At 36.3% G+C, this 22,100-nt stretch overlaps 3 protein-coding genes across 4 annotated transcripts; 2 read left to right on the top strand and 1 right to left on the bottom strand.

Moving 5' to 3' along the window:
• Positions 1–2,913: 2,913 nt before the first annotated feature.
• Positions 2,914–7,205, top strand: LOC110701050 (stearoyl-[acyl-carrier-protein] 9-desaturase, chloroplastic-like). Its single transcript, XM_021878635.1, has 3 exons — positions 2,914–3,339; positions 5,334–5,838; positions 6,334–7,205. Exons 1-3 carry the CDS (start codon positions 3,206–3,208, stop codon positions 6,892–6,894), a joined length of 1,200 nt encoding a protein of 399 aa, XP_021734327.1. The 5' UTR covers positions 2,914–3,205; the 3' UTR covers positions 6,895–7,205.
• Positions 7,206–8,137: 932 nt separating this feature from the next.
• On the bottom strand, positions 8,138–9,034 carry LOC110701049. The gene has a single exon (XM_021878634.1). It carries the CDS (start codon positions 8,893–8,895, stop codon positions 8,317–8,319), a length of 579 nt encoding a protein of 192 aa, XP_021734326.1. The 5' UTR covers positions 8,896–9,034; the 3' UTR covers positions 8,138–8,316.
• A 1,962-nt stretch (positions 9,035–10,996) lies between these two features.
• Positions 10,997–21,702, top strand: LOC110701048 (splicing factor U2AF-associated protein 2-like). 2 transcript variants are annotated; one of them, XM_021878633.1, is made up of 13 exons: positions 10,999–11,258; positions 11,914–12,024; positions 13,195–13,326; positions 13,393–13,811; positions 14,168–14,260; positions 14,392–14,430; positions 15,794–15,883; positions 15,988–16,090; positions 16,262–16,342; positions 17,043–17,119; positions 19,995–20,075; positions 20,701–20,792; positions 21,310–21,702. In XM_021878633.1, exons 1-13 carry the CDS (start codon positions 11,207–11,209, stop codon positions 21,431–21,433), a joined length of 1,494 nt encoding a protein of 497 aa, XP_021734325.1. In that variant the 5' UTR covers positions 10,999–11,206; the 3' UTR covers positions 21,434–21,702. The 2 variants fall into 2 exon arrangements, with proteins under 2 accessions (XP_021734324.1, XP_021734325.1); XM_021878632.1 differs by having other exon boundaries at positions 10,997–11,258; positions 13,195–13,811.
• The last annotated feature ends 398 nt before the right edge of the window (positions 21,703–22,100 follow it).

Genomic DNA, 22,100 nt, shown 5'->3' with positions numbered 1-22,100 from the left:
TTGTACAAAACAACAATATGAAGTAAGATTGCGAAAATGTTGATCCAATTTAGGGTCTGATTGGCTGAACCGAACTGAACTGAATTGAACTGAATATTTTATAAGAGAAGAAAATTAGGAACTGAACTGAACTAAACTGAACTTATTAGATCTGAATTGAACTGAAAATAATCATATTAGAACAGGACCTTTTTGCTGATTTGGGCTCACATTATATAGGTTATATCACTTGTCTTTTAAGACGATTAATAATATAGACGAGATTTGATACTATAAGGCTATAATTCCCATTTTGGACTAATAATAACTTAAAAGTTGTTGACATCCACTTGTTAAATAAATTAAGTTGTGGAAAGCTGGAAACTATACTGCATGTGTTGTGTGACAATGTGAGGCTGTGAGCTCATCAAAATCAAAAGTTTGGTCCAACCTAAATTACTAAATTACGATATAAAATTTCCATCCTACTTTGGTGGATTTTTTTTTTGTTAATGTACAACGTTTTCAGCTAAATAGTAACTGTGGGTACACTAGCTATGGAGTATGGACTTAAATCTGTGGATGGTTTTACATCATTTTTATTAGGAAATCAAAAGTTAATTTGAAATGGTCTTCTTCTTAAAATTCCTTAAACGGTGGACTCCTAGAATATTGGTTATAAACTTATAACTCTTATGCATACCTTTTTTTGGTACACTGAAAAATGAAAACTGTGGGTGGTTTTGTCCTTAGTTTTATTGAGTTAAATTGTACGAGTACTTGGCGAAACTTAAGATATTTTGTCGGCAGATGCCTGATTTCTTTTGTAATTGTAAATAGCCTGAAGTATAAATAGGACAATCTTTTATGAACGAGCTAAAATAAAGCCTGTGTGAGAATCGCGTTATCATGATAAAAAAAACTCGGAAAATCTTGTAAGAGCAACTAAAATATTACTTTGTATGTATAAAAATAGGACAATGTTTTAAAGACAGAGTGAGTACTGAACAAGTGTAACCTTTAATTTTCAGATTATGAGTGCCAGGTTGTAGTAATCACTTATTCACCTGAACTATATGGCGGTTTTTGTACACTTCCATGAATTTTGTGAATACATGCAAATGTACTCCCTCCGTCCCAAAAAGAACGACCCATTTGGTCAAAACTTTGTTCCAAAAAGAATGACCCATTTGCATTAAAACACCACCAATTTGTAACAATATTTGTGCAAAATTAGCTTCCCCATATAAAAATTTAATTTTCCATGTTATTTTATTACTTTTTCTCTCTATTTTTTTACAAACCCCATGTAAATTTATCTTTCCAATATACTTTTACTTCTTTTTACTTAACTTCCTTAATACCCGCGTAATTAATCCAAATGAGTCGTTCTTTTTGAAACAGAGGGATTATATATTTTTTTCCCCTAAAAGATTTTTGTGTGGCAATGTATGCATGCAAATTTAATGTACCAAAACCGAAAGCAAGGTCATTATTTTATAAATTCAATATTGATATTTGTAAACTAGTGTATTAGTGTAGAAATTAATTTTACTATGGCCCACAAATGCTTCAAATTCTCACCGTACCCTTGAAATTTTTTTGATTTCTTCAAACATCCATTAGTCATGTTAACAAAGAAATTTTTGGGCGACAAAATCTATGATGTGCTTTGGATTGGGTTTTAAGCCAAAATCTATTATGCACGCGAATGTACTTTTAGGAGGAAAAATATCGCGCATATACAATACATGAATGATTTGTACACTAGCAGTCTAGCACATATATAACTCATATAGACATAGGCCATGTTTGGTAATTGACTTTTTGGTTAGTTTTTGGCTTTTTTAGGTGGTCAAACAGCCAAAAAATGTGTTTGGTAATTGGCTTTGTAGTCAGCGAAAAAGCTGGCTTTTAAGCCAAAATGAAAAAGCTGCTTTGAGTAGCTTTTTTGTTGGCTTTTGGCTTGTTGATCCACAAATTATCTAATAAACAGCCAACAACCAACCATTAATTTACCAAACACTTTTATAAACAGTCAGCTTAAACAGCCAATTTCAAAAGCCATTATAAACAACCAAACATTTCAGCTGGTCAAACAAGCCAAGTGAACCAACCAACAGTCAACCGCCAACAGACATTTGCCAAACAAGGCCATAGTCGAATTGTAACATGCATGTACACACCGATGCATCATGCATGATGTGATCGCTTGTTATGCACACAACACTCCTGCACTCCAATGTACAATGGATCGAATTGAAGGGTTTGAAGTTGATAGATTTCAACTCATTAATATTGGCATGTATTATTGACAAATATGGTATTGAGATTGAAGTCATAATTATGTAGTACGGAGTACCATTTAAGTCTTTAATCTAATTTAGGATCAAGAGAGCCCGTAATAATTGAAATTGTCCAAATAAATACCCCAAGTAGTGCAAAGTTTGAAGTCCATAAACGGATGAACCCATGTAGCCGATGTAGGTGTACGCTAAAAAGTTACAACAATGCACTTCATACACACAAGCTCACAGCCATACACCAACAATTGTAGACCTCATAATAATACACATGTCATATTTGTCATACATTATAGGTTTCAACAAACAAAGTGTTAGCTCACTTAATAAGGTTCTTATTTCAGATCATAGAGGTTTGAAGTTCGAATCCTATCAAGTAGGAGTACAGATTTCATTACCATCCCCTCTACTTACAAGACCTTATTTAATAGAGAGGATGAGAGCATCCTTCCCTATTTCAAAAGATCATGGGATCGATTTAATAGAGAGGATGAGAGCATCCTTTCCTATTTCAAAAGATCATGGGATCGATTAACATCATCCGTCTCTGTAACTCTTTAACTACCAAAAAAAAATAAAATTATAAAACAAATTTACAACGTGACAAATTGTGCCCTTAAACAAAATAGTGGCAAATTAGTACTTTCACAAAGTGGGAGTACTATTTCCGTTTGAAGGCGCAACCCTTTCCCTTTTTTTTATAAACCGCACTAATTTGCCTCTCTTTCCTCCAAAAAATCCCAACCATTTTGATACTCTGCTCTCTCTCTCCCTTCCTTCCTCGTTGAGATCGTCCTTCTTCACTTTCTCTCTCCTCTTCTCATTTCTCTTTCTGGAAAATTTAATCAAGCAAACCTTTTCACACCCAAAAAAATCCAGCACTACTCAAACACACCCAACAAATTCTAAAAAATCCAGAAAAAATGGCATTGAAATTTCAACACCCATTGACATTTCAATCATCAAAATCACCTTCTTCCTTTGCCGTCTCTCGATCTCGTCTCCCCAGATCTTCTCATCGCGTTTCCATGGCTTCCACCATTGGAATCACCTCCAAGTTAGCTCCCTTTTCTCTTCTTCTTTCATTTACTGATATTTCATTGATTTTCGATGTTTTTTTCATGTGGGTATTACTGTTGTTGAATTTATTTTTCTGGGTTTTGAATTTTTGATCTTGGGTTTTAATTTCTGTCATTTTAGACCCCTCTTTCAATTGGGTTTATGAATTCGGAGCTGAGTATAATCATTAAGTACTGTATTCTGTATATTTTATTGTAAATCAGTATTCTTATTTAGTTACGACAGAATCACGCATTGATCGGTGTAATTAATGTTAATCGTATCGAGTTTTAACATTCGGGTTTTGATTTTTGATGGAGATTGTATGATCGTTGTTCAGTCTCATAGTTTGTATTTTTCAATGTTGATTTTTTTTTTCTTTCTCATTATTTGGGAATTTAGTGTTTTTGCATGTGGGTATTTTAAGTAACCTGGAGAGTGTCTGCTATGAATGTTAGGTGAAGAAGATTATTTCGTTAATTTCTAGGTGTATATTTTTTTATTATTAATTTTTAAAAATTTCATCCTAATTTTTTTTTTGTCCTGTATATTTTGCTTAATTCTGTTAAAAATAAAACGGAGTAATATTTCTTCCCAATATTTCTGAATTTTAGTTATTTTTTTTTCATAAAATATGCATCTTGATTTAAAATACGCCATTTTTGTGGAGATATTGTATCAATGGATTAAATACAGGTCGTTTTTCTATTAATAGCTCAATATTGTCATTCGATTTTATTTGTCATCCTAATATGGCACATTAAAATCTTGATTGTGAGTTTATATTAAAATAAAATAATGATTTTCTTGTTTGTTATTTGGGATTTGTCTTGTTCAGTTGTCATTTTCATTGAACTTTATGTATGTCATTTGCCGACTCAAATTGCTGCATTTTGTGACTAATTAATTTTGATATGTAGTCCTAATTATTAATATTGGTGTTAATGGTCTTGGTTTGTTGACCATGTTAGTTGTTTACTTTAAAGTACTTAGCTATTAAGTAATGTAATTATAAGAGGAAAATGACATCAAAAAAATCTACCTTGCTTTCCTTGTGACACGATTGTTTTCTGATTTTGACTGAGTTTTAAATTTTTGGGATTTTGTGTTATGAAGTTTGTTGATGTGTAGGGAGTTAACCGTCTTTCAATGACGGCGATGGGATTCCGTGCATTAGTGTCTTGCTTACTTGCTACGACAATATGCATGCTTTCTAAATCAATTGTCTCTTCGAGTTTTTTGTTGGAGTATATAATTTGGACTCTTTAATTTACCTCAAGAACCAATGTCGGATACCATGATAGTGACAATCTCCCTTGTATAGAATCTTTGACACATTATTTGGGCGAAATCATACAAAATTATCAAAATGACCGGGTTTGACACTTGGACACGTACCTCATGTTCAATACTCAGAGCCAAGTCTAGGTGACATAACTTTGGTAGAGTATGTATATTCTTGATCTTTATTTGATCCCCCTTTTGCTCACTTGGAGCCTTGCAGGTTGTGATCGTGTCCTCATTTGAGATTCCAAACAAAATGAATTTGACATGCTATTAACTTCTTTGTTAGACCTAGCTGATCATAGTGCCTTCATAATACGTCCATTGTAAGGGAATCCCGGTGATTAGAATCAGTAGCAGAGCTCTGTTTTTAAGCTTCATTTGATGATTCAATCTTGTCTATTAACTATGTTTGTTTTGTAAATTATGAGAATGCCTTCCTGCTGGATAATTTATTCTCCGTCTTTTCTGTTTATATAACTTCTAGATGTTGTCGTATTGTCACTGGCAATACTTTACTGTTTTGAATTCATACTGTGCTATGCTGGTTAGTTTATTAATTGAACAAATTGACAGTGATTTTTGTCATGCATATATAGTTCATTGCTGTTATATGTGTTGAATTTTTGCTCCATTCGAGTTTCATATACTGCTCCACAAATTGTCTTACCCCTTAAGTTGCCTGATGCTATAGTCTTCTTGATTTAGGGAAATTCCAAATGGTAAAAAGCCATTCATGCCTCCAAGAGAAGTACATGTGCAGAAGACTCACTCATTGTCTCCACAAAAGATTGAGATGTTCAAATCCTTAGAAAATTGGGCTGAGGAAAATATTCTGGTGCTTCTAAAGCCTGTAGAGAAGTGTTGGCAACCACAAGATTACTTACCAGACCCTGCATCAGAAGGATTTGATGAGCAAGTCAAGGAGCTGAGGGAAAGAACTAAAGAGCTTCCCGATGACTACTTTGTTGTCTTGGTTGGGGACATGATCACAGAAGAAGCCCTCCCAACGTACCAGACTATGCTTAACACATTGGATGGAGTTCGTGATGAGACTGGTGCGAGTCTGTCTCCTTGGGCTATCTGGAACAGAGCATGGACTGCTGAAGAGAACAGGCACGGTGATTTGTTGAACAAGTATCTTTACCTCTCTGGACGAGTTGACATGAGGCAAATTGAGAAGACAATCCAATACCTGATTGGATCAGGAATGGTGAGATTCTTATCCATAATTAATGTTTCTATAACCACCCCACCCCCAACTATCACATTCCTTTTTGTTTGCTGTAAACAAAAAAAATCTAATCACAAAAAAATCCAAACACATATAATGACTCTTTGATAGAAATCTTGCACTTTGTGACTTGTTCTGAATGACCTTGAATTATGCATAACTTAGGCTCATCCCCAAATCACAAAAGAGAATGTGTGATTGGAAATGCTTTATTTGTTTAATTATAAGGCCAAGTAGGCAATTTTCAGACAGAAAAAATGAAAGCTTAAAGGTAAAAGTGATTCAGCTTCTGGTGGCAAATTTCATTATGTAGTGTTTAGTTGCATGATTTGAAAGCTTGGCCTCTTCTGTGAGTACTTATGAGCCCCTATACAGTACATCTCTCTCTCAAAGGAAGATATACTGAAATTCTTTTTACCTTTTGTTTGGTTTACTGATTTGGTTTCATCTTTTAATGTCTTGTGTTGTTTGCAGGATCCACAAACTGAGAACAACCCTTATCTTGGGTTCATCTACACTTCCTTCCAAGAAAGAGCTACCTTCATCTCTCATGGTAACACTGCTAGGCTAGCCAAAGATCATGGGGATTTGAAATTGGCGCAGGTGTGTGGAATCATTGCTGCAGATGAGAAGCGCCATGAAACTGCGTACACTAAAATAGTCGAGAAGCTCTTTGAGATTGACCCAGATGGCACAGTCTTGTCTCTAGCTGATATGATGAGGAAGAAGGTGTCAATGCCCGCCCACTTAATGTATGATGGTGTGGATGACAACCTTTTTGATAACTATGCATCCGTTGCTCAACGCATTGGAGTCTACACTGCAAGGGACTATGCTGACATCCTGGAATTTCTAGTTCAGAGATGGAATGTAGAAAAATTGACAGGACTTTCAGGTGAGGGACGTAAAGCGCAAGATTTCTTGTGTGGATTAGCTCCAAGGATTAGGAAACTTGAGGAGAGAGCTCAAGCTCGTGCTAAACAAACATCCCTTGCTCCGTTCAGCTGGATCTTTGGCAAAGAATTGACTGTTTAAAAGGTATGGCAGTAAAATGAAAAGAAGACTACATGCATCTACCTTGCCAGTTTCTCTTTATAGCTCAGTTTAAGTGATGTAATCCTTTGTCTTTCAAGATGATGTTGGTTGAAAGAAGTAATAGTCATTGTAGATACTTTTGTTTGTCTAGTGAAATGCATAAGCATTTTAAGAATAGGGAAACCTGTAGTTTTAGTATGCTTAATTTTGTCCCCTACATCCTGAGATCTGTTGTATGAGTGAATTGAATTTATAATCTATGTTGGATCTTGCCAAGCTTAAGTTAATGACTTGTAAAATTCAATCTGCAATTGAATTTTTTTTTCCTTACAATAGAGAAGTTAAGTCTCGAACGAGTTACAATTCTTTTTTTTTTTTTACTTACACCATACGTCGACTAGCCTCACAAGCTCAAGGAACTAGGGTAGATGCTGATTTGTAACTAAATACATAGCTGTTGAATGAGCTGAACCATTACCATTCCTCAGACCATGATGAAAAGCAAAACTTAAACCAACAGGCACAGCTGAGACCAAGAGCTGTATTCGGAACATCATGTTCAAAAAGCTTTGAAACTAAAGGCAAGCAGTCACTCTTGAAGCGGTACGAGTCGCAAAGAATGAACATGCATGCCCTTAGTTTCTTCTACTTGATCCCTCTCCAGTCCATCATACTGCAAATCGTAAGCAGCTCCTTTCCAACTAACATTGTGTCGAGTCAAAATTTTATACTCTGTATTTCTCATGAATTATGCAGCAATCAACTTCAATGTGCTTTTGTTCTTTTTTTAATTCGAAAGTACTAGACTGGTGAGGCAACTGAAGCATTATAATCAGATTCACAAGCAGATGCTGATTGTCTACAACAGTTTCTACTCGAAAGCTAAATGATAAAGCTTAATCAGATACTGGCACACAAAGAATTCAGCCCGAATTTTATCAAGGCATTACAAGCAAATCAGTTGATTACGAGTAATAATGACAACAATGCTGAGATTCTGAAAAAAATTGGTATGATTGTTGATCTGAAACCAACTCAACTTAGCTTTCAGATAACAGGCCAGATTCTGAGCTACAGAAAGCCACAAGGTATCAAAATAGAGTATATACCGAAAAATCTAAATTCAACAAGCGAAAATTGAACATAATTACTTGTAGGATATATCCTACAAAGAGAGCAAATCAATTAATAGAAACAAATTGGAATTAAAATTGAAATTAAATTGAGATAGCTATTGATGATATATAGCAAGCAAACTCATATATTGCTCATATTATATATAGCAGTAAAATAACATTACAATCTCTATTACATGATACTATAATAGTAAGATAATATCATTAACCAACATAAACTTACAAAATTAATAGCATAAAAAAAGATTCAAAGAATAAAAAAATTCCCAATATTTTTTTCTTTCTCTTAGACATTGAGAGCACCAGCAGAAGGGTAAGGCAAGTACCCCATCTCTTCCTCAGAAGATCCAACTTTCGCCGTCTTTCGAAATCCTCCATTGAAATCACTACCAGATCCTTCGACGACAGCGTAGTACTTCAAGAAGAAGGCAACGGTAAGAACAACCCATTCCAAGCAAAACATCACAACACAAAGACCACCTGCCAATTTCAGAATCATCACACCACTGTGTTCCTCAACATAGGATTTTAGGCTGACTAAGAAATCATCACTCCTAGTAAAGATCAACACCGCAATCGATCCTTGAAAGATTGCGGTGAGAACGGCGGCTGCCATGTGGGCACCGTACCACCGGGTGCCACCCGTGCTTGCAGCGTGGCACCCGGCTAAGGCGCCCAAGATGGTGAGGAGATGGAGGCATATGAAGAAGAAGCCGCAAAGCGAAGGGATTAGTCGGAGAGAAAGTGTGAGGAATATGCAACTTGAGGCTGCTGCTAAGAGGATGTAATTGCTGAAGAGAAAGAGTTTTTTGGTTTTGAAGTGGGGTTCTGTGTTGGATGGGGAAACAATTTTAAGACCACCCATTTTTTGTGTTTTTTTTTTTTTTTTTTTTTGAGAATTTGTTGAAGATTTTTGGTGAATTTTGGAGAGAATTTAGGGGAGAAAATGAAGGGAATTTTGAAATTGTTCAAGATGTCTTGAATCAGAGAGAGAGAATTGTGAGTTTGTGAGGAGAGAGGTGGGAAATTGAGGGGAAGAAATAGGGGGAAGGTAACGGTCAAATTTGAAAGTTGGGGGAGAAAGGGTGTAAAATGTGACCGTTGGTGGGGGCAGAGTGTTGGAGGACAGCAAAACTAGCAATGTGGTGCAACGGCTAGAATTACAAACAAAGTGTGGATTTGGATCTTGGTTTTTGTCTTAATTAATTTGATTTGATCACGTTATTAGTTTGTGTTTGTTGCTGGTAATAATTGGAGTTTTGGGATCTAAAATGGTTTTATGATTTTGTAATGAACATCAAGATAGAGGGGATTAGTCCCTATCAAAAAAAAAAAAAAAAAAAAAAGGTTTGCAAATATAATAAACATTAAGGTTTTATAAAAAAATTAGAAAAAAAGATAATAAAAAAAACTTAGAGTATGAATTGATGGTTTTAGATTTGGGATTTGTACTAAAAAAACTCAATAGCTCTGAGTTTTGTTTTTGGGAGGAGAAGCTCTCAATAAAATGAGGAGTAAAGTTGGGCATGGATCAAGCCGACATGAGTTTGATCTAGCACAAAAGATTTATTTTGACCCATTCAGCCATGACAAGTTAAACACAAGCCATGTTAGCACAACGCGTGGACCTTCATAGCCTAGCATGCGCCTAGCTCTAATGAGTGAGTATGTTTGACAACAATTTTAAGGATATCTTCCAAAATAAATTCAACTCGAAATTATTCTATGTACTTAATGTAAAGAAAAAGGTCCCAACATATTGAGAACCTTAAATACTTGCTTTTATTACTTGTTAAGGTAATATGATGGTAGAACTTTGTGAGTTAATAAAGTATAGGTTTAATAATATACCTTCAAAAAAATAAAAATAAATTAATAATAAAAACACTAACAATTAATAATTACTCACACAAATAACATTTAATTATTTACTACCACATCTATCTTCACAATTAATAGCTACCTCCACATTTTTATTTTGCCAAACGAGGCCTTAGTGTTAGTTTACGATGAATGAGATAATGAAAAGGGTATTTTCAAAGTTGTATTAGTACACTTAAATAAATATGAAAGTACTTTAAGTGCAAAATCAATAATATATATATATATATACTATTTTTTTTAATCGATATGATATTTGAGTATGCATGACAAAATAAAAATTCATTTTTCTACTAGTAATAAATAGGACATTACTATTCATCAAAAAAATAAATAAATAGGACATTATCTTAATCAATATGTTGCACGCAATTAGGTAATGAAGAAACAGATTACCATGAGAGTAATTGAATTTTTGTTTTAATTATTAAATTCAATGTTTTTCATGTTGTTAGTCTGTTGATATTCTTTTTAATTTTTCGTCAAAAAAAAAAGAAAAAAAGAAAAAGAATATCATTATAAGTCAAGGGTCTTCTCCAAATATCTCCAAATCCAGTTGTTTTTCAACATTCCAACATCTATCGAAAAGGTGACTGTATAGCTAAATATGTTCATTTCATTTTCACTAATAATCCATATTTTTAGATGATATTTGCCTACTTGATCCCTCATATGGAATACAGCAATTAAGCGTCACTTAAGTTTTTCCTCGATTGAGGTAAACTTGCCAATAAATATGACCACATTAAGATATTGACATGACAAAAAAAAAAAAAAAAAAAAAAACGCATTACATAATATGGTGTGAGCATGGCCTCATAAACTGAGTTACTCAGTAATTCACACCCTCACACGTGTTTTAGGCATGACACTACACAACTTGACATGAAGAAACCTCTCCCAAAAAAAGATATCATTAGTCTAAGCACGATACGACACGATCACACGATCCAAAAAAGAGTTATGTTGTGCCTGGGGCCTGGGCCAGTACAGACACATTTTTCATGGCCCAAACATGGTCAATCTAATGCCAAATCTAAATTAATCCTATTACAAAATTTACAGTACTACCGTACTACGTAATTTTTTTCCAGCAATAACTAAAGCAAAAGGGCTCAATTTTATGTTCTCCAATCTCCACAAAACACAGTACCATGTCGAGGTTTCCAGAAAAACCATAAACTCAAAGAAAAACACTGCAAATTAATCAACAATCAAAGAAATCGCACTTCAAATTAATCGAGAAATACCCACTTCAATCCATCTCCTGTTCATCTTCTTCGAGTTGAATAACAATGTCGTCGGTTGATGATTCGAGCTTACAGCACTCCCAACAATTTCTCATTGGTTAGTGCTTTCTTTTCCCTTTCATATTCGCTATCTTATTTTTTAATTAATGTATGCTTTTAATTTGATTTCTTGATTTGATACCCTTTAATCTGTCAGAAATAAAAATAAAAATTGATTCTTGATTCTATTTATGCTATGGTGTGTGATAATTGAATACCTAGTATTTTTTTATTGCCCCTTGAGTTCAATTCAATATTCAATGAATTTATTGCTGTTATGTCAATGTTATTGCGTTTTTTTTATGAATTTGTGAATTGGGTTTTGTACTTCGATTATATAGAACCCTAAAGATGAATTATTTAGGTCAAAATCAGCATGTTATGTTGGAGATATTTTTATGTGTACTATTTTAGGATGTTTGGAAAGCCTTGTGATTATCAATGGTGTGGGAATAGTGGTATAGTGAAATCATGTCATGTCATATCGTTCATTATGAGGGGTTGGGGTGATGTGACAATCATTTCTAGATGGAGGGAGTAGAATGATGTGTGTGAAAATGATTAAGAGTATTAGGGCTTTGCTTCTAGGGTTTATGATTGCTACGAGTTTTAATGTAATCGGGTTTTGTTTGAAACATTTGTGTTTCGTCGAGGAAGGTCTTACTTTCTTTTCTTATGTATGGGGTTTTTATATTGTCTTTGTTTGTTATCAGGGACTGAGGGTACAACAACTCAGCATTTACCAGAAAATGCTCTAGTGGGATGGTATTTAATTGATCCAAACCAGCAGCAGATTGGCCCATACACATTGTCAGAATTGCAGCGTGAGTTTTACCTTATCAACTGTGTAATTATTTGTGATTGAGTACTTAGTTTATGGTTTTGTTCTGCTGGAGCTTGTAGCTCAGGGTACTTATTACTTCATTACTGTGAATCTGTGAATGAAATGTGATTGTCGCTTATAAAGATTTGCTTAGCGTGACATCAAATGACATGTGGGTTACACTCCTTGTTTACATTGTGTGTTTCCAAAATTGCTGTGGTGATAAGATGAAATATTGGTGCCTGTTTATGTAAGTGATAAGCCAGTAGTTATATAGTCTTTGAAGTTTGAACTGTTTATGTAGCGCTACCAGCAAATCTAGATGAACTCAATTTAGGGCATTTCTCCTAAATGGAAATTTTAGCTAAGAATAATGGAATTTTGGAGAAGTATGATTGAGGAAATGACTTGGGAATCAAGAAAGTCTAAGCAAGAAAATGAAGGGAGTAGTATCTATATTCATTTAGCTTAATCTCACTTTTCATCTCTTTCTACATAAGGAAAATTAAGAAAATTATACTAGCTAACAAACTTGTGAGTTATAAACTAGTTGAGAGGCATGTGTAAGTAAATTACTTGAACTTAAGAAAATGAGAAAGGAATGTTCCTCATGCATAATCTGCTTACCACCACCCAATTTTTGTTCTCAAACTCTGGATTTATTTATCTGAATTATAGGTATGCATGATTCAGGTGAATAACCATGCCATCATAACTTATCAATCATATTCATGTTTTCTTTTGAAAATTTTAGGCTTGGTTATTTTGGTATCAATTACCTGCACCATAGAGTAGCATTGTATTTGCATTAGGTGGGTAGTATTCAGAGGTTTACTGTTTTTTAGGTAGAGAGGGGGAGGGGGAGTTGTCATTGGTTTTCCACGGTGAAATCTGGTTTAAATTCACCTCTTACATATTTAATCACAGATTTTCCTTCGATCATCCGTTAGTGTCACTTGGAGGCATATCCTGTCCTCAAATATATCATTTTCTTTATTCTTCTTTTGGTTGTGTTTTTTGGTCATCTGTGTTGGTCAGCATTTGCCTTTTGGAATTTATTAGTTCCTCTTGTGTCTCTTTCAATTACAGTTATACCAGTTACCAATAGCACGGTTACGTGATCTGTATCATGTTGAATCAACTACTTAGCTTGTTTACTTCGCCTGAGCAGAGCATTTTCTAAATGGATACCTGACAGAGAGCACCTTTGTATGGGCTCAAGGAAGATCTGACTGGCAGCCACTTTCATCGATTCCTGAGTTGATGACTGGAGTACAATGTCAGGCAACTGATTTTTCAGCAGGTCAGTATTTTTATTCTCATTGTTATCCAGGAAAGACGGGTCTTATACATAGTGATTTCCTTGCAGTACCTGCCATCAGAGATGATGAGTTCGAGAAATGGCAACAGGAAGTAAAAGAAGCAGAGGCTCAAGCTAAAGCTGAGATGCTGAATAATGGTTCAGCTTCTGTTGATTTAGGTGGACTTGATCAGGAGAGACCCTCAACTCCACCTGATGGGGAGGAAGAATTTACTGATGATGACGGAACTACTTACAAGTGGGATCGTAGTCTTAGAGCATGGGTACCACAGGAGAATCAAGGAAATGAGGAAGAGGGATATAGATTGGAGGAGATGACATTTGTTGAACAAGAGGAGGTTTTCCCGATACTAACTGTGGATGATACACTTAAAAATATAGATGATAATACCATTGTTGGGATTGTTGAAGAAAAGGAGACAAAACCTGCTAAGAGAAAAGAGCCAGATACAAAGACTGAGAAAAAGGTTAATGCATATGGTTTTAGTTGTTGCTACTATTCTTTCACATAAATAGCTAGCTACCAATGTTCATATATTATAATCTAGCATCACTTATAGTTTACATAGAACCCATGTTATATTAAATGGTAGGTGTGTGTGTGTGTGTGTGCGCGCGCGTGTGTGCGGTGTTGCTGGGGTGGGGGTGAAGGGGGGGGCCGTAGGGATTGAAGATGTTATAATAGCTAATCTTTTGTGCAGATAAAGGGCAATTATGCTACCGATACTTGCTTAGTGTTTCTTCTGTACAGTACCTCTTTGATGTCTTTAATTTTGTTACTTGAATTAATTTGTCAATATTTTCTTATAATACTCTTTAACAGGAAGCAAATAAACCACCAGACAGCTGGTTTGAGTTGAAGCAGAACACACATGTTTACGTGACTGGATTGCCGGATGATGTCACAATCGAGGAAGTGAGTCCTTACCCATTAATTAGATTTTTTTTTTTAAAAAAACCTTAAAGCTTACATAGAGTGATAAATAATGTGTGCTTGTATTAGCTTCTGGATAAGTTTTATTTGACATATCTGTTAATTTTGTGCAGATAGTAGAGGTTTTCTCCAAGTGTGGCATAATAAAGGAGGTAAAAATACGATTTCTATAGTTCTATGCATAAAGTTAAATCTACTCTATGACATATGGCACATGTACAAGTTGGCTTGAATGCTCAAGATCGTGTTTATATATCTTAATTGCTAATTTTGAAATCATCATTGTGTAAATTGCTAATAAGGAAGTTTAATTTGTTTTAGTGTATGTAGGCTAGGAAATTGGTGTAGTGCGGTTCTCTTATGTTTGGGCTCTTATGGGCTTTTTTTTTTTCCCACGGGTAAATTGTGTTCTCTCTATGTTGTCTTTTTTCCTTTTGCTTTTCCAACAATTCTTAGCAAAAGTATTTTTCTTCCTTCTCCCTCCGGTAATTGGGATAATGCTATGCACTTGATTAAAGTGTCTTGTTTACTTTTTTTATTCATGATCTAGGCACTTTTGGGATCAACTGTCTAATGTTTATAGCCTCTATATCATTTGGGTAGCACGTCACGCATCCAACCTACTTGACCCACATTGGGCAGGACTGCAGGAGCCTTTTTACAGGAATTGGGCTAATGTTGATGTTGTAGGCAAAACTCTTTATATGACTAGATTACAAATTTGATGAAGCTGTATAGAGCAGTGTACAAAATTTTCAGGAACTTCAGCCTTTCCATAAGTATCTGTTCCTCTTTGTTTTAAGATTTAGAAGAACTCCGTTGAGGCATTAAGTGGTTTGGGCATGTCATCTCCTGACACCAGGGACAGTATCATTGAAGGGCTTCCTTTTCAGCCTTATCATGTATGCAAGCACTAGATGCTGCTGATCGAACTTTAATCTTAGCCATCTTCCTCCTTTTTGATCCTGTAAAGAATCCAAACTCTTGTGTTTGTCGTACTGCTTAGGCAAGCCAAAGTTCATCCGAATCCTCACTTGCTTGAGTATTTGCTTGAATAAATGCGCAGGAAATTATTATCCAATGGTTGAAGGGGTACAAAGCCTAGAATAATATTTCTTTGTAGTTTGTACGACTAGCAAGCTTCACTCTTGTATTTAGAGATTGATCCCAGGTTATTTCCATTAATTCTTCATACTGTAACTGGCTGCTTGCTTTACATATTGAGATGTTTGGATGCTTCTCAGCTTTTGAGACAGTTAAAAAATAGGCCATAACTGGCTGTTAGCTGTTTTTTTTACCTCTGATATCACGTGCTTAAATGACGGTGAACTGAATAGTAATAAAAGCTGAAAGCAGACTCATCTTGCTTCATGAATGTAGCCTCCTGTTTGGAATATTAGATGTTGACAACTTAAATATTTTGATTCTGTCATGGGTTTTTAATGTTTGCATACCGTTATATTATTGCTGTGTTAGCTTTTAACTTGGAATCCCATTGACACCATTTATCCCCAGGATCCTGAGAGTAAAAAGCCCCGTGTGAAATTGTATTTTGACAAGGAGACTGGAAAAAAGAAGGGGGATGCACTTGTTACATATCTTAAGGTATTTTTTTTAAACATTTGTTAGATACTAAAATTAATGTGCAGTAAAACTTTTTTAGTAATTCATGATTTTAATTATGTTCACGTTTTGCTAAATTTTACTAGGAGCCATCAGTAGCTTTGGCAACACAAATATTAGATGGGACACCTTTCCGGCCTGAAGGGAAGATACCAATGTCTGTAACCCCAGCTAAGTTCGAGCAGAAAGGTATATGTGGGAATTAGTACTCAGTTTTCAGATGCAAAGTTTTCTTTTTGGTCACCCCTCCCCCCCTTTCCTTAATATGCAATGCCCTTAAAGCAATATCTGGTCTTGAGTTGCAAACTATGATTGCTTGAGGCCCACATGTTTTTGATGTGTTTTATATTATGATTTCAGGGGAGAAGTTTATTCCCAAACAAACAGATAAAAAGAAGAAACAGAAACTAAAGAAGGTTGAAGAGAAGATGCTTGGTTGGGGTATTATTCTTGTCCTTTCTCATCCTTTTTTGAGCTTTACTATCAATATGGCAGGAAGCATCTTGAACTTAATGGCTGCTAAAAAGCCGACTAATAGAGTAGTAGATGTTTAATTGCTGATATATAGGGCTATATTATGCTCTTGTTTTGGCATCTCTTTTCAGTGTTGGGTTGTTTCCTGGTATTACACCATTGCGCTCTAAATCTGCTGAATTTGATGTGCTCATGGAGTCATGTCCAATTATCCATAATACTAAGTGCTTCTTGTACTTGATATTCTTTGTCATTATGTTTTTCTAATTGCTGCTGCTTTTGGTGAACACTACTGCTCTTGCTGTTCCATTTGTGACTCTCTGTATTATCATTTTAATTTGATGAGGAAATACAACAAATAATTCCTTATTGTTAATTTTGCCTTTAGGTTTCTTGTGTGCTTAAAAGCTATGCCTTTCATGTGTGTTTAAAAGCATTGTTTTGGTGCTTTACTTGTGCATTAATCTTGGAATATTATTGGAAGATGGGATGAGGCCCTGAAACCAAAAAAAAGGTTGAAGTTGAATTCTAAAGCACGATCAGTTTCTTTTCCCTCTTAAAACCTACCATGTGGTTGATGCGGATGTTTCATTTTGGACATGTCATTGCATTTTTCATGGCTACCTTCTCACTTCAACTTACCATCTTTATTCTCTGCATTTATTAGGGGGTCGTGATGATTCAAAGCTTATGATCCCGGCTACAGTTGTCTTGAGCAACATGTTTACAACTGCGGAAATGAGAGTAAGTCTAAGTTACTCTATGGTTCATATTTCTGTATCTCATCTCCGTTATCCTTAAACCACATGTTTTAAAGTAGTTGGTGTGAATAATAGTACTGGTCTATGTAATAGACTAACATTAACAAGGGTAGTTTGGGAATTTTAGTACTTTTAGGTTAGTAGCCCTTATTCCTAACTAAGCCTTAGTATAAATAAGGGATAGTGTATGCATTAGCGATGATGTGAATTGTGAGGAAAAATGTTGAGAGTAGTAACCTCAAGTTACTAGGAGAGTGATAACCTAAAGTTATCAAGAGAGTGATAGCCTTAAGCTATTAATCTATCCTTTTGTATCCAAATTCTGCCATTATTAATGTAAATTATTAAGCTTTTATATCTTAATTAGTCCTTAAATTAGAAAATCCTAAGTCAGTCCATAACAAATTGGTATCAGAGCAGGCAGTCTTGTGGGCTGCCGTTGACTGGAACCACCAGTCCGTATCACCGCATTTAAAAAAAAAAAAATGCAGTTTGCGGGAACAGATGGCGAACGACTCATGAAGAAATGGATTCATGAGGAATTTAAATACATTTCCCTTAAAAGGGAGCAAGGAATTTCAGATCCCGAGGAGGAGAAGAGAATCCGGCAGGAGCTTCAAATTCATGAATTTAATGGAAGAAACTCAGATGACTGGATCTTCCAAATGGAGGATTACTTTCATTTTTTCCAGTTGAATGAAAAGGAGAAGCTCAAGGTTGCCATCATCGGGCTTTGCGGCAAAGCGTTACAGTGGTTCGAATGTGAACACAGGTGGCTACCATTCAATGGGTGGCAGATATTGAAGGTTCAATTGGTCCGCCAGTTCCGTTCAACGACGACACAATCTGATTACTGTTGTGGTCCCTGGTTCAGCAGCGAGGTAGTACACCTGAAGAGTCAAGAAGTGCAAGACCCGGTGGCGTGTGGATCTGGCAGTGGGGTGAGCACTTTACCAGAGGGTTTCACACTCAACCCAACTGGAGTTGTATGCGAGGCAGGCCGGAATGGGAGACATGGTTGTTCAGGAAACTTTGACGGCGAATTGGGTTGCGGATTTGAGAGCTTTGCGGGAAAACATATATCTGGTGGAAGGATTGGTGATTTCGGTGATGGGTTTTCCGGTGGAGGTACGGGTGGAGTCAACAGCGAATTTGGCGGCGAAGCTCGTGCAGTTTGGGTGGATTTTAGTACCGTGCAAAGGGCTGAAGTTGAGGTGTTTGTAGGCAATGGAATAGGAGGATTTTTTGAGAAGGGTGGCGCCAATAGTAGTGGATCTGGCGGTAGTTCAGGAGCGTTAACCGGAAAAGTTGAGAGTGATGGTGAGACCGCCGCTAGTGGTGGCCTGAACAGAGACGGAGCTGACTTCGTGAAAGGCGGGTCAGCCGCAAGTGGGTCAGGTGGTGGCCCGGGATGTTGGTGTCGGGCGTGTGAACAAGGGATTGCTGGTGGCCATACGAATTTGAACAATGAGCCGCAAGGTAAATAAAGGGTAAAGAGTGGCGATTTTTCCGATGGGTTTACTGGTGATGGTCTCTTGGTCGGAGGTGGCTTGTTCGAAAGTGGACTGGGGTACTTTGCAGGTGGTGGGATGAATGAGTGGTGGATATTTGGTGGGTTCCGTGGTCTTGCTGGTGGTGTTTGCAACGAATTTGAGGGGGGTCACAGTGGAGGCGAAAAATCTGGTGGAGGTCTGTGTGGCTGGTGTGGTGGTGGACATGGGTGGCTCACCGGAGAAAAAGGTGGGGAATGGCGCAGGAACTTCCATGGCAGATGCGGTGTTGGTCATGGTGGCTACACGCAGCAAAAACGTGGAGATTTCGCGGGTGGTTTTACCGGCGGTGGGGGTTTGACCGGAAGTGGAGCAAGAGAAAGGATTCAAGAGGAATGGGTGATTGGTGGTCTCTTGAAGTATGCAAAAAGAGCAGCTTTTGGCAGAAATGCTTTTGGCAGAGGGTTGACTGAAATTTTCAATGCCTTGGGGAGGAAGCCAATTATACAAGATGGGGTTAGTAAGGGCAAATTGGTCAATGGGCAGCTAGTGCTACGTGCATATATGGAAAGAAAAGAGCTACAGGCTAACCCAATTCAATTTGATGAAGCAATGCAAATTATTGGGCCCACTTACCCTTCATGTTTTGGGCTTGTTAACTCTAGGCCTATCCATCCAACATCAGCTATGAAACCCAACTCTTATAACCTTATACATTCAAGCCAAATTTCACATCCTTCATCAACCTTGACAGATCATTGCTGTCGCCGAGAATCAAGTGCCGATTATTATCCACCTTGAGGACAAGGTGGAAGTTTAGGGGGCCGGTAATGTAATAGACTAACATTAACAAGGGTAGTTTGGGAATTTTAGTACTTTTAGGTTAGTAGCCCTTATTCCTAACTAAGCCTTAGTATAAATAAGGGATAGTGTATGCATTAGCTATGATGTGAATTGTGAGGAAAAATGTTGAGAGTAGTAACCTCAAGTTACTAGGAGAGTGATAACCTGAAGTTATCAAGAGAGTGATAGCCTTAAGCTATTAATCTATCCTTTTGTATCCAAATTCTGCCATTATTAATCTAAATTATCAAGCTTTTATATCTTAATTAGTCCTTAAATTAGAAAATCCTAAGTCAGTCCATAACAGTCTACTGGACTAGTCAAGCCTTTGTGGGCCAAAATGATTGTCACAAGCATTTTCCTTAATGCTCCTCTCCTGACATAAACCAAAGATAAGGTCCCTTTGGAGGAAGGGAGAGAGAAGTAAATGTTTGCACGAGTGGATATCTTTTTTAGGGAAGACTCTGTTAAATCATTCATGCTCAGAACTTTAATTTGTTGATGATATTGCTGCTACTTGTACAGGAAGAATTAAGTTTACGTGATGAATTGGAGGTAGATGTCCGTGAGGAATGTGGAAAGCTTGGTCCAGTGGAATCTGTCAAGGTACGTTGCTTTATTAACTCATATAGAATTGAGAAAACGAGCTTGTTTGCTTTATAAAAAGTTTGAATGTAATTGCTCTCAACGTAGTCATCTTATGAATCTCAATTTACTTGTTTTATGGGTTTAGCTTGAGATTCTTATCATTTGAATTTTTGCGAATTGCATGCATAAACAATGGATCTTAGAGCTTCACCTTGGGGGGGGGGGGGGGAGGAGGAGATAATTTTACAGTTCCATTTTAGCTCTAACTTTATAACACATGATAATGAGGAATTACGAGGGCAATAAAGTCTACCAATAACTCTGTATATGGTTCTTGATTTCCCTGGTTCTTGCATTTTGTTAATCATTTAATCGCTTTCCTGTTTTAAATATAAGTTCCTCTAGAATTGTCCGACAGCTTTCTATTTACCCCATGAAACAAAGAAGGTGTGGTGTAGTGCTTTTGTCTATTAGTCGTAAATTTATCTCTATTTAATTTCCCACATCATGCATGTTGTCTGTAGAACTCATGCTCTTATTATGGATTTTGTGCACAAGCACATGATAATGGTGGCCATCTCCACATTATCCTTTCATGCTTCAATTTTGGTCTGTTTGATTTCTGATTCCTTTGATTTGTCAGGTCTGTGAGAACAACCCACATGGAGTTGTGTTAGTCAGGTACAAGGACAGAAATGATGCTAAAAAGTGTATAGAGTTGATGGATGGAAGATGGTAAGTACAGACATTTCTTGTTTTTGAATGAAATAACGTATAGAATATTTAAATGCTTTCGAAGCAAATCTCTTGTCTTGCTAATTGTAGTTAAATGGTACCTCCAAAATTCTTTCACGTGGACACAATCCTCAATTGTGTGTTTTTAACCCAAAAAGTATGATCTCTATAATCATCATCTGGTAATATGATCAAGAATAAGAGCAGATTATTCTAGGAAAATGTTTTGGATGTTTTGCCTCATAAGACAACCTGGACTTCTGAAGAATTGAGATAACTATTTAGGCAATGCTTGCATTAGCCATCTTTCTGATATAACCGTCTTCACTGAGCCTCTATATTACCAGATGGTCCATTGAGAGTAGTCACTGTCTGCACTGAGCCTTTAACTTGTATCTTTATAAATAACTTAAATTGATTCTGCTGCTTTTGTAAGCAAATTTTCCTCTACATGTTTTTTCAGAACTTGTTTCCTGGCATAATTTATTTCTCATAATTCTTTCCATTTCTGTTGAAGGTTTGGTGGGAGGCAGATACATGCTGTTGAAGATGATGGTTCTGTTAATCATTCTTTGCTCCGGGACTATGATGATGAGGGACAACGACTTGAGAAGTTCGCTGCAGAACTTGAAGCTGAATGAAACCATTATGTCCAACTTTTTTTAACAGGGATGCTAAAAATCTAGAGTGTTATTTGAGATGCCAGTTCCCGTTTCTTGTTCCAGTTAATGTAATTAATTTGTTATGAATATATAGATTATAGTGACTGGAACGGATTTGAAATGCTATGGAAATAGGTCAGAGTTGCGATGTACATACTTGAGGAAGCTGATAATTTTGTACGTTTGGCTAGCTTAAATATTCTTGACACTTCGTATATGATATGCATCCTATCGCAATCATATTAACATCTTGATGAGACTTTTTTTGTAGCAAGTAGTTGGTGTTTGTCTAGCTGAAGGGCACCGTGCTAAGTCCTTGTTGCTAGTCTTTGACACGGCATGCTACTGTTCAGCCCCCTCTTAGCATAATGTTGTATACATATGCGCTGTAGAATCGGTTATCGACTGTCTTTATGCCATTGTTTCAGCCGCAATATGATACAGTGCCATAAAGACAGTCCATAACTGATTTTATGAGTGTAATTTCTCTCTTCCCCATCACGTATTTCAAGCAAGGGCAAATAAATGTTATTCATATCCTGTCTTGCTACAATATATGGGATTACAGCCTTACAAGTTAATTAAAGAGAGGATTTATTTATGGGAATTGTACGCTAAAATGCAACTATGTTAGTGTCGCTTAATC

The sequence above is a fragment of the Chenopodium quinoa genome, unplaced genomic scaffold (genome assembly GCF_001683475.1).
Source record: "Chenopodium quinoa cultivar QQ74 unplaced genomic scaffold, ASM168347v1, whole genome shotgun sequence".
Lineage (NCBI taxonomy): Eukaryota > Viridiplantae > Streptophyta > Magnoliopsida > Caryophyllales > Amaranthaceae > Chenopodium > Chenopodium quinoa.
This window is presented reverse-complemented; position numbering and strand designations above follow the sequence as displayed.

What these genes read in the sequence shown, in the direction of transcription:
- LOC110701049 (XM_021878634.1), bottom strand. Translation starts at nt 8,895, where the DNA reads ATGGGTGGTCTTAAAATTGTTTCCCCATCCAACACAGAACCCCACTTC.
- LOC110701048 (XM_021878632.1), top strand. Translation starts at nt 11,207, where the DNA reads ATGTCGTCGGTTGATGATTCGAGCTTACAGCACTCCCAACAATTTCTC. An exon ending in CACATTGTCAGAATTGCAGC is followed by an intron (nt 12,025 to 13,194) that starts GTGAGTTTTACC and finishes TCGCCTGAGCAG; the next exon opens with AGCATTTTCTAAATGGATAC. An exon ending in TTACAACTGCGGAAATGAGA is followed by an intron (nt 17,120 to 19,994) that starts GTAAGTCTAAGT and finishes CTACTTGTACAG; the next exon opens with GAAGAATTAAGTTTACGTGA.
- LOC110701050 (XM_021878635.1), top strand. Translation starts at nt 3,206, where the DNA reads ATGGCATTGAAATTTCAACACCCATTGACATTTCAATCATCAAAATCA. An exon ending in ACCATTGGAATCACCTCCAA is followed by an intron (nt 3,340 to 5,333) that starts GTTAGCTCCCTT and finishes TTCTTGATTTAG; the next exon opens with GGAAATTCCAAATGGTAAAA. An exon ending in ACCTGATTGGATCAGGAATG is followed by an intron (nt 5,839 to 6,333) that starts GTGAGATTCTTA and finishes TGTTGTTTGCAG; the next exon opens with GATCCACAAACTGAGAACAA.